At 40.9% G+C, this 17,380-nt stretch overlaps 3 protein-coding genes across 9 annotated transcripts in view; 1 reads left to right on the top strand and 2 right to left on the bottom strand.

The window, feature by feature from the left end:
* Window positions 1-4,103, bottom strand: part of LOC110984353 (uncharacterized) — a 68,762-nt gene extending 64,659 nt beyond the window's left edge. For 5 of the 6 annotated variants that reach the window (XM_087143722.1, XM_087143721.1, XM_022244482.2 and 2 more), the window contains exon 1: window positions 4,012-4,103. The gene's annotated coding sequence lies outside the window, so the exon portion shown is untranslated. Of the gene's footprint in view, window positions 1-3,011; window positions 3,097-4,011 lie in introns of those variants that run through there. The other variant, XM_087143723.1, reaches the window with a different exon arrangement.
* A 58-nt stretch (window positions 4,104-4,161) lies between these two features.
* On the top strand, window positions 4,162-14,846 carry LOC110984358 (spermatogenesis-associated protein 6-like). Of its 2 annotated transcripts, none has more exons than XM_022244492.2 (12): window positions 4,162-4,323; window positions 4,892-5,029; window positions 5,524-5,748; window positions 6,614-6,771; window positions 7,596-7,716; window positions 8,401-8,569; window positions 9,029-9,150; window positions 9,793-9,871; window positions 10,666-10,807; window positions 11,250-11,412; window positions 11,532-11,656; window positions 12,922-14,846. In XM_022244492.2, the coding sequence occupies exons 1-12, from the start codon at window positions 4,276-4,278 to the stop codon at window positions 13,061-13,063; spliced, it is 1,632 nt and encodes a 543-aa protein (XP_022100184.2). In that variant the 5' UTR covers window positions 4,162-4,275; the 3' UTR covers window positions 13,064-14,846. The 2 variants fall into 2 exon arrangements, with proteins under 2 accessions (XP_022100184.2, XP_022100185.2); XM_022244493.2 differs by having other exon boundaries at window positions 4,163-4,323; window positions 11,532-11,684; window positions 12,922-13,060.
* On the bottom strand, window positions 14,711-17,303 carry LOC110984362 (large ribosomal subunit protein mL55-like). Its single transcript, XM_022244495.2, has 3 exons — window positions 17,199-17,303; window positions 15,904-16,120; window positions 14,711-15,491 (listed from the first exon to the last, which is right to left on the bottom strand). The coding sequence occupies exons 1-3, from the start codon at window positions 17,264-17,266 to the stop codon at window positions 15,342-15,344; spliced, it is 435 nt and encodes a 144-aa protein (XP_022100187.2). The 5' UTR covers window positions 17,267-17,303; the 3' UTR covers window positions 14,711-15,341.
* Between the last annotated feature and the right edge of the window lie 77 nt (window positions 17,304-17,380).

Here is a 17,380-nt window from a genome sequence, read left to right as displayed (position 1 = left end):
ATTTGAGCAAAACTGCCACAGGCCAATTGATTTATATTGGGCCCACTTTAAAGTTCACAACCATGACGAATGCCTCAAGTGTTCTTTGCTGCAGACGACGGTGGATGATTTAATGAATGATGCCAAAGAAATGAAACTGGCTGAGAAAATTGTGGACAAACACACCTGGAGTTGTTACTTCCAGAGCTTAGGCCACACTGGATATTTCCACAATTACCTCATTATTGAAACAGCTATGCATTATCCTCTTTTTGTTATATAAGCATAACAAACACAATTTCCAATCAATCATTCTCATTATCTAAACAGAAAAAAAACTACCTACATACACATACATGTACACCTCACATAGAAACTACGAGGGGGAGGTGAGTTAAGAAAGAGTGTTCTGAGATGCCAATGAGAAAGATTAACCTTATTTATTTACAAATGTTTTTTTACATTTTCCTTAATTTCTTTATTTTTATTGTTATCTCTGACTTGTTTTGTTCCATGAAGCCGTGTGAGCTTGCGCAGAATTTTCTTGAGTTTGCTGTTTGTTTCTTTGTTTTTGTTTGATCTATTGTGAACTTTTATCAGAGCTGTCCCACCAAGAAGCACCAGCTTATAAACTTATCTGAACAGCCTTGTTCTCTGCATTTTTCTCTGTCATTATTACCATACCGGTATCAAACACGTTTGTCATTTTAATACATGCATAATTTGTACATGTCAACTGTAACTTGCATGTACTGCCAGCAGTACACTGATATCCTGAATTAAGCGAGAACAGAAAAAAATGTTCAGTGAAAATGAAACTGGCAAATTTGTGAAAAAAAAATCACACAAGAAGATACTACATGTAAAAATGGCTGGACATAAATGTTGTTTAAAGGGTTTCTCTGTGTTGCTTGACCTCTCACTGACTTCAAATGCTATGGTAGGTCTGTCATTGAATTTGCTGAATTTGAAATATAACAAGATCTGGACTTAACAGGTCATAAAATAAACTGGATAATCTTTGATCAGTGAAAACAAAAAAGACTGACAAATCCTACAATCCACTTATCCAAGTGGGCATTCCAACGACAAAAAAGACCAAACTTTAGGCTTGAAAGACTTGATTTTCTTTTCTGAAGACGAGTCTCTTTTTCTGTTAAACAGACTAGATTGTGAAGACATACGTGTACCATGTACCTTTTGTTGTTTTTTTTTTTAGATTTGACCAATGCAGGTCTAATGTCAGATTCTTCTAGCCATCATTTTATTGGTTCAGATCTTATTAACAACAGAAACAATTCAGTGTTTATTACTTCCCTTTATCAATATCACAAAAAAATGAGGAACCAGCACTTTGATATTGCACAAATACACCAAACCAATTACAGTCCAAAGTTCAGTGCACATAGTGGTGTCTCCTTTGTTTGCGCCACTGTTCTCAACATTGAACGGAAGTATCCTGGTCCCACAATGAATTATGTACAAACTGCCTTTATTAGCTTATGGACAAATCAGTAATCAAGAGGATTATAATGATAAATTCTAAATTGTTCTCTTGCTAAACTGTCTGACTTCCTCAATCAACCTGTTTTTGGAAATGCAGTTGGAATCTGTGCTTATAAATACAAGGGTCTCACACAGACCACTTTACGAAAAAGATCTAGTCCAGGGCTCTAATTTCCATCCATTCCCTACAACTTTCTAAAGGGCAGGCATGAAAACCAGAGTAGAATAAAACCACCAGTCTACCAGGCACTTGCAAATATGTCACTGGGTTAGCCTGTACACATCACCAATTGAATAATACTGACACAACCCCCAAGGCCTTCAGTTTAAAAATAAAGACACCAGCAATGAAGTGGACCTATGGGTTCAAAGAGGAATTTCAGAATGCCATAAAACACACAGTTAAAATAAATGTATTATCTGATCTCCCCATGGCGCTGCACATTGTGGATGTTCCCCGAAATTTATGAGGGTCGCACATCAACACCTAGAAGGGGGTGTAAATCGGATAGCTCAGGAAAATGAGATTAAAGGGGCAATTCCCACAAGTATGTTTTTTACTATTTAATCACCAACACAGCACAAGAGTATGAGCTTTTCTGATGATTAGTGTGCACATAAAATCTCACAAGAATAAGTTATTACACTTCCATGGTCCATGTGAGGTTTAAAAACACATGGACCATGGAAGTGTAATAACATATTCTTGTGAGATTTTATGTGCACAATAACATAAAAAGGGGTAAGAACTGCTGCTTATTGAAAAAAAATGTAACCATTGAACATAGATGTTACCTGTATCAGCTCAGTAAATATTTACCTACCTAACCATTCTCAAATTATCTAATTTACACAAAGCAGGCTGCTTGGGGGACTCCTGAGCCCCTCTGTACTGCTGATTGGATATTTCCACACAAACTAAGAGCAAAACTGCACAGCGATCACAAGAGGCCAGAATGAGATCAGCAGTTAGCATGAAAAATCACACCAGAAAGAAAAAAAGTCTGTGAAGTTCCCAAGACAGCTCCTTCCAGATAAGAAATACGACCCTCTGTTGGACATAAATTGTAAATTCAGTTTCTCTACTGAGCAGTGAGTTCCGTCACAACAAACCATTCCCCTCCCCCCCAATAATTCACGGACTGGCAGATGGGTATGTGGCACAGCTCTGGCACAGTGATGGTAATGGCACCTTGCACTCTTAGTCATCCCATGGAAGACTTGCCAGGGCTGTCTGCAGAATCAGCCATGGCCGATAAATCGCTGTCTTTGGTAGTTGCCTCCAATGGAGGAACATTAATGAGAAATACACACTTACACACATGTAAATGATGGCCCATCTGACGGGAGGATGAAAAATACATCCATTACTGCTGACTCACTGGACTGAAATAGCACCATATGTGGCTGAAAATACTTATAATTATTTTTAAAAATGTTTACGACAGCAAGATTCAATTTTTTAAAAAGAAATATAACTAACAAGGAAAAGCAGCGAGGCAAAATTGTAAAAAAAAGGCAACCACATTTTTGTCCTTTTGTACAGGTCTCCTACTGCAGGATTTGCTTTCCAAAGCCTGCACATTTGTAGAAAACCTTAGAACTGCAAATAAACTGTGATAGGAAAAATGTTACCTTTAAAATCTGAAAGCAGAATTCAATCTCAAATCACTGCGCATTGGATTTTCTTGGATTAACTCAATTCTTTCCATGGAGCAAAGGGCTATTTCTAATGTCAGTCATTAAAAAAACACGGTACACACACATAAAAAAAAATACAATATAAAAACTCACAATAATTTCTGTCAGATTAGGCCCACTCTTGTTGCAGCATATGTAAGAAATGTCTACTACAAGCTATAAGTTAACCTGGATGATAGAACTTGGACCTAATACAAGTAGTTCACTGCCACATGAACAGTGACCAAATAACAGCACGCGGCAAGATACAATTGTTTTAATCACCTGATAGTTGATTGTGGAGACCATGTGCTAATCCACCAGATGAACTGCACATTGTACAATGTCATCATAACATCTACACTACAGTGAGTTTAGTAGGCGCAGGTACATGTAGCTAGGCCCTTATCATGTTAACCATGATCATGATGTGGTTGAGCTTTATCTTAGAACTTAGAGGTCTGCAGGTCTTGATAGATTTTAAACGTTTAAATTGGTTGGCGGATTGGATTTTTATCTTCTGCATAAAACTTAACAACGGTACACCCTGGTCGTACACGTGTACTTGTAAGGTGAGATGTAACTGAAGTTGTATTATCACAACGGGAATCACTACCATCAGCTCCCAACACGACTCGGTAGTAGCACACACCGGGTGCAGTCGGTCTTATCTTAGGTAGGTGCCATGTGCTACTCCGATCGCATTCACAAATAGTGCCTGTCAAGTGTCGTCATGGACTTACAAGAAGCATCGATACATGTATTACGCTCGCGGTAAAGATGCATTTTGAAGTTAACGAAAACAGAAAGAATGCACACATTACATAATTTCACAAACTTTATTACCTTGATTTCCACAGCAAAAAGTGGATTTTGGGGCGATTTGCAGAGACCCGAGAGACTAGCGTCCAGTCGCGTCAAACACGTTGCTGTTGAATGGTGATAATGTTGAATATTCATGTTATAAATATTCAATGTTTACTCCTTTGACCTGACCTGTGACCCCAGTCCGCGTTGTTTTCCTCCGGTTCCAGGGTGACGATTTTTGGCAGGATTTCTGGTATAAATGTGATGTTGGATCCTCGAATTTGGTCGTAATTTGTATCGAAAATGCCGCAGAAGGCTTTGAAAGTTGCAGTGGACTTGACTGTCCAAGCTGTAAGTGACAATATTATTTATAAATGTAATATACCAAAACGCAACTGAAAGCATGTCCTCTTTCGCATCAGTGGGAGGATGGAAACCGTTAAAATACTTGTAGGCCTACATTATTTGGGAAAAGTGTTGACTAGTTGCGATATGGAGATGCTGCGTCAGTCGAAGTCCTCAGCTAGTTAAAATCAACGTAGTAATATTAAAAACTGTGCGGGTCAATTTGTAACTGACACGGACAGTGGCAGTTGTAGCTGGTTTTGGGTAACTTTTTCCCGAAATCCAAGAAGTAGGCCTAGCCAACCTACTTCCTGAATGGTAAGGTTCTAGGCCTACTCCGGAGTGTAGGCCTTACTGATTCCTGACGTTTGATGGTTCCTTTTGCTACGACATTTTGGAAGCAGCCCAGCAATAACAACAATAATAACCCTCTGTCTTCTGTTGAAACTGTACTTTCTCAATCAGATATTCCCCAAAAATCCAAAACGATAAATTATGTAGGCCCTATATTAAACTCCTCTGAATGCTTATGTTTGGAGTGTGTAACTTGTGTCTATACTTGGAATTTTTTCAGGTCACCTGTCCAGGTACAGTTCTTCGAGAGCGGGAAGACGTCTACATTAGCATCCACTTTTTGGGGTATCAGAAGAGAACCCTGTGCTTGCCTCCAATCTTTCCTCTCCTCTTCCACCAAGTGATCAGGTTTGAAAAAGTACGACAAATCGAGAATAATAAACAGTATTCTTGTGTTAACATAGTAAATGTAATGTCTAGTTCAACAGCATGTGATCTTGCTCTTTAAGCATACATCTAAATGAAGAGGATTAGTTATGAAACCACTAAAGCCCTGGATTTGTTGGGGTTCGTTAATGCCAAGTGTTCCCTATCTGGTCACCATGGACCTGATTCTACCACACCTTGTGGTTGATGATGCTTAGAAAAAACTGAAACTGGTTGAGGAAAAGTTATTTCAGGCCATAATTAAAAACGTTTTGTGTTTATGAAACTGGAGAATTGGAGTAGTCACATATGGAGCTCTTTCAGTGCCTTAAACCTAATTTTAGGGGGCTCTTTGCAAGAAAAGGCAGTTCGGTACCTGCGTGGGACATTTAAAAAGTAGGCCAAGGGTGAACTCGTGTAAGTTGGTGTTTATGATACTTGAAAATTGTCGTTGTTCAATGTGTAATAATTCTTTCCGTTTTTCAGACTTTCATCAACTGCATAGACCCTGCCCACTTGGCCCACCTTCTGGAAGATGAACGCATCCTGATTGAGCTCATCCAACTCAACGAAGACTACAGCGAAGAGGGGACGGTGCTGGCTTACTTTTACGAGCCGGCCAAGGACTTCCTGTACCCTCAGAGCACGCTGGTGTCCGCCTTTGCGGACTCAGAGCGTGAAGTGCTGATGAACCGGACTTTGTGGTTTAGTGTGAGTTGACGACCCATGCATCAGTCAGTTCTCATGCGTACTTCAGATTGTCCCTCATGTTCATTTCAAAGCCACGTCCAAATCACTTGTCTCTGACTGACAGTAACATAAGCACCTATGGAAGATTCCTGCTAATGGCTACAGTAGACACTTGTTGATCCATAGTCTCCAAGAGCAGGCACCTAAAATGTAGCCCAACATGACAAAATACATTTAGCCCCAAGTCATCCGAGTCATTTTTGAGTCGAAGGCCTTTACAAGAACCTTACATGGTGGAGTTAAATAGGATCCCCCTGACATTTTTCATCCACATAATATCCATGTTGTCAGGATTCCAAAGTGAGTGATGCATCACTGTGAAGGGCTCAGTCGTGAGCTCTTCCTACGGCAAACTGAAACTAAAAATTGCTTGAAAAATTGTTTTAAGACTCAGTTTGTGGGATCAGGTCACAAATTAATAATGAGTTCAGAGCCAAAGCTGCAGATGCCTTTAATGTTTGAGTAGTAGCCATATCTTTTAGCCCTTCAACACTTAGCAAGTGGTGAAATTGGCCATGTTCACAAGTTGACCATGTTAAATTGAAAGCAAGCTTAACTTTTCATTTTGGAAACCGGAGAGTAAAAACGAAAACAGTAAAACAGAAGTTCATTACAAATTAGTGCCAATTCATGCTGATGAATAATTTAAAATTTGGGATTAATTATATCTAAAATGTTTCAAGCAACATTTTACAGAAAAGAAAATGAGACCGAGGATTAGGACTCAAGTAGTCTGGTTCTGACCCCTTTAACAGATGGCATTGAAAATAGCCTCCCTGTGAATGTAATCCCATTAACGGTACAGGCTTTGTTCTGTTCTATGTAGGGCATCGCTCCAAAGCTGGAGTTTTCCTGCAGCACAACGGTGAAGGACTGCAGCATGGCCCGTCTGTCCCGATACAATGAACTGTCGGCCCAGCAATCTGCATCAGATGAGGACTTCCTGACCGTGACCACAGACCGGCAACCTCGAAGGAGAACAAGGTCAAGAATTTTTAGGGGGGGGGGTTTACTTTTTGTCCACAACATCATATCTTTAATTTTTACTTTGGCCAGATTTCTTTGATATGTTTGAGAATGTGCAATAACAATTATCTTTGTTTTCCCATGAGTTATTAAGCTGGAAATTTCCAAAAGTCATGCCAAGCTTGAAAAAATGGATTGATGTATGGCTTGCCCAGTTATCTGCTCCAAGGGGAACAAAAGAGGGCATGTTTTTTGGTACTCACCGCATAGGCGCGCCATGAAGTGCGCAAGTGTATGCGTGTTGCATGCGGAGCATGCTGAGTAGGCATAACTCATTTACTCCTGCATGTATGGTCTTTGCGTACATGCGGAACATGTGCAAGGACCTGCTTGTAACCACCTGTCTTTTTTTTGCTGATATGGGGTGCACTGCAGCTCGGGATGGATTTCACTGTTTTGAAAATTAATAATAAAATTGTAATTTTTCCCGGGTCAGATTCGTCTCGTTTAACTTTCATACCAATATTAATACCTGAGCTGTCACTGAATGGCAATTGTAGAATAACACTGAATGACAGTTATTGAAACCAGTTTCACTGTAATATTACAAAGACTACATCCTTCCAATTCTTGCAGCCCCTCCCCTCTGAAAGAGGGAGAAGCTTAGTCTCGGAACATCTCTTCTTATCTCTGACTACTAATCCAGCAACTGATCAAACTGTTTTAATTTGGAAACACAGTCCTCCTGAAAGAAAAATTGTTGCCCTCTTGCCCTCTCCCCCTTGTTTCATAAAGAGATTCTTTCAACTGAATTATCAAATCTGCCTGTTTTCTACAAATAGGACTAAGAGCTACGAGGACACCACCATATCTTGGAGGAGCAAGTCTCCGTCACGAAGCAGGAAGAGGGACAGACTTGGCAACACATCGCTGGAAGACAGGCCACCATTCATCATCAAGAGAGTACGCTCATCCTCCCTCTGGACTGTCTGTTTTTGTCTTGAAGTACCGGGGTGTTGTTCCTAGGGCCCCTTGGCTAGTGACATCGCTGCTTACTTGGGAAATATGGGCAGCATGATTTTGGGAGTTCGTTTTCTGCCACTGGCTCAGCTGCTTGTATTACAAGCCACATAGCAAAGCCAAGGAACAGTTTAGTGGGTTACCAGCTGTGCTTTTGTATGCAGTATGCATATGAGCCTTAAAGCAATGTACCCTCTAGCATGTACAGCAAGATGCTTCTTTTATTGAGTGGATATCCGGCCTGATGTCATGGCATGAATGCGAGAGACAGTTAACGGCTTCAGAGCATCTGAAACCATAAGTAGCTTTGGGTTTTTCTCTGTCAATTCTATGGCTGTGTCCAAATTTGCATGGCCATGGAAACTGCAGTGCCCATTCCGATACGTGCACATAGGCAAATGAAGTCGACATTGTGTCACAGGTCATTAGTCCAGTGCCCTGCCGACCATTTTCAGGCCAATGTTGTGGCTGTGGCTTGATTTAACATTTGTACCTACTGTAGCCTCTTGATAGTGACTCTGTTTCTCATAGACTAGCGTGCTACTCACAGCCTCACCCACTTCCTTTGGACATAGGCATAGTATGTGGATGTGCACTATTTAATCACTACTCACCCCTTTTTGGCAGGGAGACTCCCACAACCGTGCTAGCTCACCGAACAAGTCTGTGTCGTTCGGCACTTCCCCCTCCAGGCCCATTTCAGCACCGCCGCCTGCCGGTGGACTGTCCTCCTTGTCCTCGTCATCTGCAAGAAGACAAAGCCCCAAAAGGAAAGCCGCTTCTGGGAGATCATCAAGTAGGTTACTTGAAACAAGAAATCAATTTCTAGAGTCAAGCATTAGGGGAAAGACCCGTAGAGCCTGCTTATGGCGCAGGCAATTTCACTGGTTATTTCCACGCAACATCTGTTTCTTCGTTGTTGGTACAGAATCTATAAACAGTTGCTGTCCCCGGAAAATTCACCAGTGTTGTTTGTGATGCAAAACAGCCGCAGATGCTGCACAAGAAGTCAGATGGCAAGTAGCAAAGGGCTTCATATCTAAAGAAAGGACTGACTTTGTCACTGTTGGTTTTTAATGGTTTGTGACTTGAGATCAAACGACTTGTGTGGGACTTGCAAGAGAGTCAATGCTGGGACACAGTTCTGTCCTAGTTCTAATGGACGTTCAGCAGGCCTTTTGGGCTGTGTTGCTGATATCAACGAGCCAAACTGCATAAAAGAAACTAACCAAATGTTGTTTTGTTCTCATTGTAGGCTACGTTTCCGAGAATGATTGCCGAATCTGCCGAATCTTCAAGCGTTATAATGGCAGGAGGTACTGGGGTCACAGGAAGAACTTCCACCCTAACCATGGTATCAAGCTCAGACCTTCCAAGGTTGGTTTTCACAATCCACTTACATCGGTGTTGATATCCTCTATCATCTAATCAGCTAGTGGTTGATCCAGTCAACAAGTGATACCCCTCTACCCCTACTCGCAATCGTGTGGACTGATTCTCTAGTCATTATTTTCTGCCACTGTTATAGTAAAGAAAAGCTATTTTTCTCAAAACAACTATATTCGTCTGCATCATTTTTAATATAATGTTACCACAATCTTAAATGTAGCATATCTGATCTGTTATTCAGACATCTAGATAGTGTAAAGTTTGTAAGTCCTTGATCTTCAAAATTGAGGAAAATGCCTTAAGTGCAGTTTCCCCTTCCAGTGAATAGTGGCAGAGGATTACTTTTTGTGAAAAAGCACCTGCTTCACTGTGCACTCTTTTAGCCAAAATGTAGTTGTCATTATGCGCTACATGCAAAGATTGATGAAGATTAAGAAATAAAAATTTAAGCAGCCAGCCTCTGATTCCAGATTTGACAAACTTTTTCACTGATTTGTTTTTCAAGTTCTGATTGAAAGGCTTATTCTGAATAAAATTCATTTTGAAACTTACCTACCAGGGTTCCACACCCCAAAAACTTAGAGGCATAAGCTTTAATCAATACCTTTTGTTGTCATTTGAATTGTGAAGGATTCAGACGCACTGGTAGATGAGGCTGACTTGTGGCTTGACCGGGTCGTCCAGTCAGAGATCAGCAGTGACACTCGAGGTGAAGTCCAGTTATTACTCAGGCAAAGCCCACAACTGAGGTTTTTGGTAGCGGAAAGGATCTGCGGGCTGTGATAAGTGTGTCTGTCGAACAGATTAACTTTGAGACTTTCAGAGTGTGAACTGTGGCTGCGTGTTATTCAGGGGCTTGAACAGTGGTTTCGGTTCTTGCCACTGAAAAGGCCACTATGTATATTCTTAGCCACAGACCAGAAAGCCAACCTGATTTGAAAATGGCTTACTGCTTGACCAAAGACCAACCTGAAGTGATTTGACTTAAGAGTGGGTGAGAGTTGAAGTTTTGCGTAGTGAAGGAAACAATCTTCAGTAGTTTTCAGTAGCAAATAACTCTCTTGTGAGTTGTTGAGGTTTTTAAAGGAACCAGTGGTCTCAGTGTTTGGTCTCAGTGTTTGGGCCGTATGCTCTGCCCATCACCAGGCAACTGACGGAGCTACTTGCCTACCTAATGGAGTTAGAATGAGCTAGTGCTTAACCCTACCCCCTTAGGTGTATGTAAAATCATATTGTAATCACAGAATTTGGGACCGTTAGGGTTAATATGTAGAGCTGTTATCATTTGCTTTATTTAGTTAACAAGGGCAGCTCAATGTGCTCTCGATGACCTGTGCTTTCTGGGTGTCTTAGGTCTTGAAATGCTGAAGGAGTAACTTGGTGTCATCGCCAAAAGATGTCAAAGCTTTAATAAATCATTTTATATGCCCTGCATCATAACTCCCAAAAAAGGGTAATTGGTCTCAAGTTGGATAATTGCGTAATGTTTTCTTGTTTTTCCAGATATACTTGACGGAATCAATGACCTCAGTCTAACTGGGAGGTCGTTGGATCCGTTGCCTGGCTTGGATGTGTCGTACGGTCGATTACCATACTCTCCCCGGCTGTCAAGATCCAGATCTCCGTCCAGATCACCCAGAGCAAGGTTTGAACCTTGTCACTTGTTACTCACCACTGGTTATTCATATTCAAATTTCCCAAGTCACCTCGCCAGGATTGGTTGTCTGTGTACTCATTTAATACTCAATTGTTTCTCGTATTCAAAATCCCCTGGATTGCCAGAGCAAAGGTTGGATCCTGTTGGAACCCTACTCACTTGTTGCTCACTGCTTCAAGATCTCTCGGCACGAAGGTTTGATCATTACCACTCAGTTATCACTCATGACTCATATATGCTAACCTCCTGAGTAAATGTTTATGATGGTTATTCATCAGTCACCTATTTCAAATGCTCACATGTCCATTTGGATAACCATTAGTAACCATTGTATCCCAGTCACTTGTTACCTGTTTAGTGCTGAATTCGTGTTGCCAATTCTGCATCTTTTGTCATCTGTTGAAGGAGTCATTCGTTTTTTTTTTCAAAGAACGCGATCGCTGAGCCCCATCACGCTGTCACCTCACAGACGATCTCGATCCCCCAGCCCCATCCTCGCTCGCTCCTTGTTGAGAGACAGATACGGAGACAATGATCTGGACACATCAAAGCTCATCCACAAACGGGTTCGAAGGGCACTGGAACATAATTTTGTAAGTTCCTTATTGTTTGAGTCGGCAACTGACAGCAATGCATTGTTCGTCACACTAAACATCATTTCTGAGAACTTCATTCTGAATCTGAGCACGCTTCTTTGCTCTTGTTACTCCAGCATTCATCCGACTCTGACATTTCTTCAGTGACCTCAGAGGAAGCCCTCGCTGACCTCTCGGCCTCACTGCGCAGCGAGAACAGGGAGTCCCTACGCAGGTCCCTTCTGGAGAAAACCGATCGGAGGTACTTGGGCCTCTGAACGAAAGCAGAGGTTTGTTTTTCCCTTAACCTTTTTGAGTTGTCACTTGCGAGCTCGACAAGCACAACTCACTGATGCAGTGCTTGCATGCAGTTTCACTTATGGTTGTACAAGAGCAAGCAGGGCTTGGCAGAAATTATTGCAGTGAAAATTGACTCATTAAACAAAGAAGAGGGCCAGTGATGGGCAATATACATCCCTTATACATTTTCGGCTGGTAACCAGTATCTGCTTGGTGAGACCCTACCATCCTGAAAAGATATTTATATCACAGTGGTCATTTTACATGATGAACTCTGGTGATCCCCCAAAAGGCAACCCCCTCATTTATTCAGTTTTTGAGTGTGTTAACCACTTCCTGCCAGGTGGAAGTGGCAAATGTGGGAAGAGTTTCTGGGCGATTTTCAAGAATTTCTGTTTTCAAAATTCTTCAAAAATTTATAACTTGATTTACTGGACGTTTAAACCCACACGAATGACTGTCTGGTGGCTGCTCTAATCTGACAGGCATCTTCCATTGACACCCAGGTATTGCAGCCAGGTCTGCCGCCCAGGAAAGAGCGCCCACAATTGTGCAGCTGGTGTTGCATAATTTCCCTTGTTACCAAAATTTGCCCATTGCATTGCTGAATGTCTTCAAATTCAGCACGATTAGCATGCAGCGGTACTGTACAGCTCATCGCTGGAGTGCTGGAGCACTTTTGTTCCTGCTGATAACCGTGGGCACTGAATGCCGCAAACGGTGGTATACTGTTTCAAACTGACGGATTACCTCCACTAATGCCAGCTCTCTGTGCTGAAAAATGTTGGCAATTCCCAGCAGCTCGGTCTGTTGTTCCAAGTATGGTCTTTTGTTGCAAGGCCTAGCTCTTTTGTCCGATTGCGCGCACCCCGCCTATGTTTGCAAACCCAAGGTCTCCGATACCAGGAACCCAGGCACTTAATAAAAACTGCAAAACTTCGTCACTGTAGTAGCTTTTGTATCATTGGTCCAGGTCATCTGTATCCAGCCTTGTTACTATGGGAAGTTGTCTTCACATACCGCCTCCAATGATGAATTCTGTTAACAGTTGAACTGGCTTCTGTCACTTATTACCATTACTAGTAATTACACAGAAAAACAGAAATCCGTTTGACTTTAAAATTTCACTTTTCCAGGCTGCCAAGGCATGACTGCTGTGTTCTCAGAGCAGTGTAGACAAGAGGCTTGCAGGTGGTTGGAATGGTTTCTTTTTGTTGTTCCTTACAGTGTGTCCGTGCACATTGACAATGGGGACTACTGGTCCACTCAGAGTCAAGAATACACAGGCAAGACTCACCGGCAGCTGTTTGACGATACCATGAGCAAGATATATCGCCGTCTGTATAGAAATATCAAAGACTCAACCTAAGCCTGGCCGTCTTTGTGGTCCACACCATTTTATTTGATTTAAAATTATTTATGCACTGTGTGAGACAACTGACAAGTCTAAGGACACCTAAGGTGAAAATGATTTAATGTAGAAACAAAGCATCCCGGTTGAAGCTGTGGTTAAGTAAACCAAGGGCAGTAAAATCTTTTTGTACTCGACAGAAAGAGATTTTTGTAGGTAGTGTTGTGTAGTTGTTTCTACACAATTTACATGCTAAGGAAGTCACTCCACTTATACAGTAGACAATGTTCGTTGATACCTCTTCCCACGCTGCTTGAAGAGTCCAGAGAAAGATTTTTTCTAAGTTTTTTTCAGAATAAAAAGGCTTATTTTACGAGCACAAGTACTGTGCCATCGTTGTAAATAACCAGTTGTTAATGTCTGTGTTTTGAAGTTAATAGTAAAATTGTCCAGATGAGCCTAGTCAGTGAATGAGAATCTGTTTATTGTATTGTTGATTTTCTGTGAAAAGTTCAGATTGTTTGAGATTATTTTGTAATTGAAATGTGCAAAAGAATAAGAGGGAATAACTTTTCCCGTGTTTAGTTACCAGGTAACAGTAGAAAATCTAAAGTTTGATTCAACAATGTGCTTTGAGTGTTTTACTTCAAATTATTTCAAGAAATCTAGTTAGTGTTGATAAACAGTAATTAATGCGCTATTTACTTTGACAAAATTTAGCAGTTTGATGGACATTTTTTATGAAGGTGCTGAGCAGTTGATGCCGGGCACTTACGCCGTGACTTCAGTGATCAGTTTCTGAGTTGTTCCGGACATGAAGTTCAGAAGCTTGAGCATGTACTGCCCATTGTAATTGTTTTGCAGTTGTACATGTTCAGTTCAGCATCAAATCTAGAATTTCAATAAAAAGTTTTTATCAAGATGCTTCTTTTGGAAGACTTGGCAAGTTTGGTGAAGAAATCTTTTATCTGTAATCTTCCAGGGGGAAGATTATCATTTGTGCTGAAGTGTAAACGTAAACAAAAGCGGAAGTGTAAAAAGCCTTGAAATGTTCACTATGGCCATCTACTGCTTAACACTTGTGACTGTAGTGATGTTTTGAAATCTTATAGACTAGTCTGAGGTGACATTGCTATGTTGGCGCCACACATGCACTTGTTCATAAACTCCAGGGCCGTTTTCCAATACTCAACTTCGGCTCCGTCTCAGGCTTCAACTGTTTTTTACTAGCTGACTTCAAAGCTGTAAGCACAGTAATCAGTCTAATAGTGCCATCATCAAATAAGAACATCAAATGAGATGCAAGAAAGCCAAAAATTACAGTAATCCAATGTAATTTAAACGCACACTTACGAACCGGACAGTCTCTAGACTAATCGCGTGGCCATAGTTAATGCTATCACTGGTCATTTGTAGTGGCCCGCACCAGTAACAGTATGCATTGTGATAACTGTTGTAAGGAACTGTTCTGTGACTGTCCCTCTGTGCAAAACCTGATACAATGCTTTCTGCCTTTTTCGGGGGGGGGGGGCTGTGGGCAGTTTCTGTCAACATAATGGTTACATGGTCATAAAGTAGCCAAGTAGTTACCAATGGCATACTTAGGACAAGTCTCAGGAAAACAGCTGCTGTCAAGTACAATGTATTTTAGACTGTAACACCACATTGGGCTGATAACCAGTTTATGGTCTTGTATTTATTTTGTACCAGTGAGTTTTTAACCCGTAGTGTTATTAAAATATTGCTGCTACAATTTGGAATGAAATTACAATATGTAGGAAAGATTGATATTAACCAGAAATTGTTTGCGGGAACTGTGCATCATTCTTTCAAATTTTTATGAATTTAACATTAAATTCCTACATAAGTTAACCAACAAACATTTTCATACATAATAGACAAAGTGGTATTATTTTAGTGTTCCAAATACATGTCGTCTTAATCTTGGGTAGAGTAATTGGATTATGAGTCCTGTTACCCTCTATGGGCTAAAGCATTTTCCTGCATGATCAGTGCAAAACAAATATTACTCTATTGTGACTGGCCATAAGAAGTAGTTGGGGGGGAAAACGACACGACGACAGTTAAAGACAAAATAGTCTTGATATCAACAAGAATACATCAAGTGTGCCTGTCTTAATCCTGTTTTAATGTTTGACAAGTTTTCCTAGTTTGGCGTTTTTATAGGTCTGCAGCAATAACAGCATGAATCTCTGTGTGCGTGTGAAGTCGCAAGATGTAAATGCACTTTGCTTGAAAAATACCTAATTTTAAAAACAATTTATAAGCTTGGAATCTATGTCTTCTTCCACAAATGCCTGTACTTGGATGTAACGTCAGCATCATCTCCTATGTCGTCCTTCAAGACTTTCTTCTTCCTGACCTGGTAGCGGCTGAGGCGCTTTTTGCGTTCGTCAAAGGTCAAACTGTTGATATCTAGAGGTAACTGCAGAAATTAAATAAAAAAAAACAGTAAGTAAACTGGTTCAACTCTTCACTGAGAAAAACGTCACATAAAAAAAAAAGCTTCTGAAAACTACAGTATTGAATGGAATGGCTCAAATGTATGATGTACAAATCCAAAATGTTTAATACAGCAGGGTGGCGTAATGCTCTAATCCTTGCATATTCTTTCTCAAGAATGCATCAATCTTATACCTTTTCTGAGAGGTAAATCTTTGAGAAAGGTTTAGCATGTATTAACATGTCAGGTCCACAATCTAAAGAGAAATGTCTGCACCGTCTTTAATCAGTGGATACTTCCATCTAAAAAAAAAACCAGGTATCTTCCAAATGCATCTAATGATATGGGGGTGCACTTTCACTGAAGTCCAATGCAGGAGTTGAATAAACTTCACCTTGAGAATTTTTCTAGGCTCCTTATATTTGATGCGAAATGTGGACCCATCTGGGTTGACCACAAGAACTGGATATTGCCTGGTGTAAACCTTGCGGTTTGTCTTGGCAATGACGGCCCTGTTTGAATTCCACCGCACTGCTGTGCCAGCATTCCACAGTGCATTCTGACAGGCCTGGCAGAATGAGGAACTTGCCTGACCTGTGAGTCTGGTTAATCTGTCGGGAAAAAAAAGGGTAAATAGCCACTGCTTTTATGACAACACGAAACCTGCAATGACAAAGCACACGTTCACTTGAAAATTCAACTTTTTTGGACATTCGCTTTGAGTACAAACAGCCACTATTTTTTCTCTAAAAAGCACTCAAGAAACAAAAAGCATTTAAATAATACTGATGAACTCTTGGGCTCCTAATTCTAGTATGAGGAATCCACCATTGAGAGACTCACTCATAAGTCAAAGCATCCCGATGCATGGTCAAAACAAAATATGATTTTTTTCGTCCTGATAAACTGGCAAAAACCCAGACCAAGCTCCAGATGTGGACACAAAATTTGAATGATGCCTTATACTAACACGACTAAGTAAAAGTCAGCACATGTGTTGTCAGATAATGGTAAATTAATCTCTCAGTGCTGTAAGTTGATCCTGTAGGAAATCTCAGACTTAGACTACGTCCCCTTATGATCGACAAAATCTTCCGCCATAACTGTGAATTAGAAAACATGATTGGCTGAATGACAGTGAAAGGATTTACAGATTACACCACAAGATCAACCAATAGTGCAGTGATCTACCAATATGACACTGATTGATGGCATACATTAAGCACAAGGGTGATGAATAGGTGAACTCAAATTTACAGATATAGAAACGCTGAGACTGAGTAACAGTCAAGTCAAAACCCAATGACCTGATGGCAGTCAGGCAGTGGGCCAACTTTGTAATAACATGACCTAGTCCTTGGAGGCAAGACTGGCTAGGCCACCATTTGACAAACCACGGAGAGAGTTCCACATTTTGAGCATCACTTGGCACCCTGTGAACGAACCTTATCTGACATGTCAAACTGGTCTAAAAATTCCAAGTAGGCCCCCTAGACCTATAGTATTTTTTAAGCAAATGCTCAAACGTCAACTCGAGTGCAATAAGTGGAACAACCTCCGACCTCGAGCCATGTTAGGGGCTGCACCAAGTTATGGTATATCAACAGTGAAGGACGTGTTCAATTTCTGATAAAAACCCGTTGACAGGCACTAAGAAAAGTAATAGGCATAACGTTAGTCCATTCTTACTTGAACAAGTATGAGAAGGGCGCAGCCATCTTGATGACTGACAAAGTTGAGTCGAGCGAGGGCGCCATTAAAGGTTGCGTGTGATTTTGACGCGCGCCTTCAACAAGCCGCACACGAGTGTGACACGTGCATGCACTGCATCGTCTGCGAGATTTTTCTACTCACTTTCGACCAATCAGAAC

Source organism: Acanthaster planci, linkage group LG12, assembly GCF_054643075.1.
Source record: "Acanthaster planci isolate LZ-2023a linkage group LG12, COTS_SCS, whole genome shotgun sequence".
NCBI lineage: Eukaryota > Metazoa > Echinodermata > Asteroidea > Valvatida > Acanthasteridae > Acanthaster > Acanthaster planci.
Note: the sequence above shows the minus strand (reverse complement) of the source record. Positions and strands in the feature narration are given on the sequence as shown.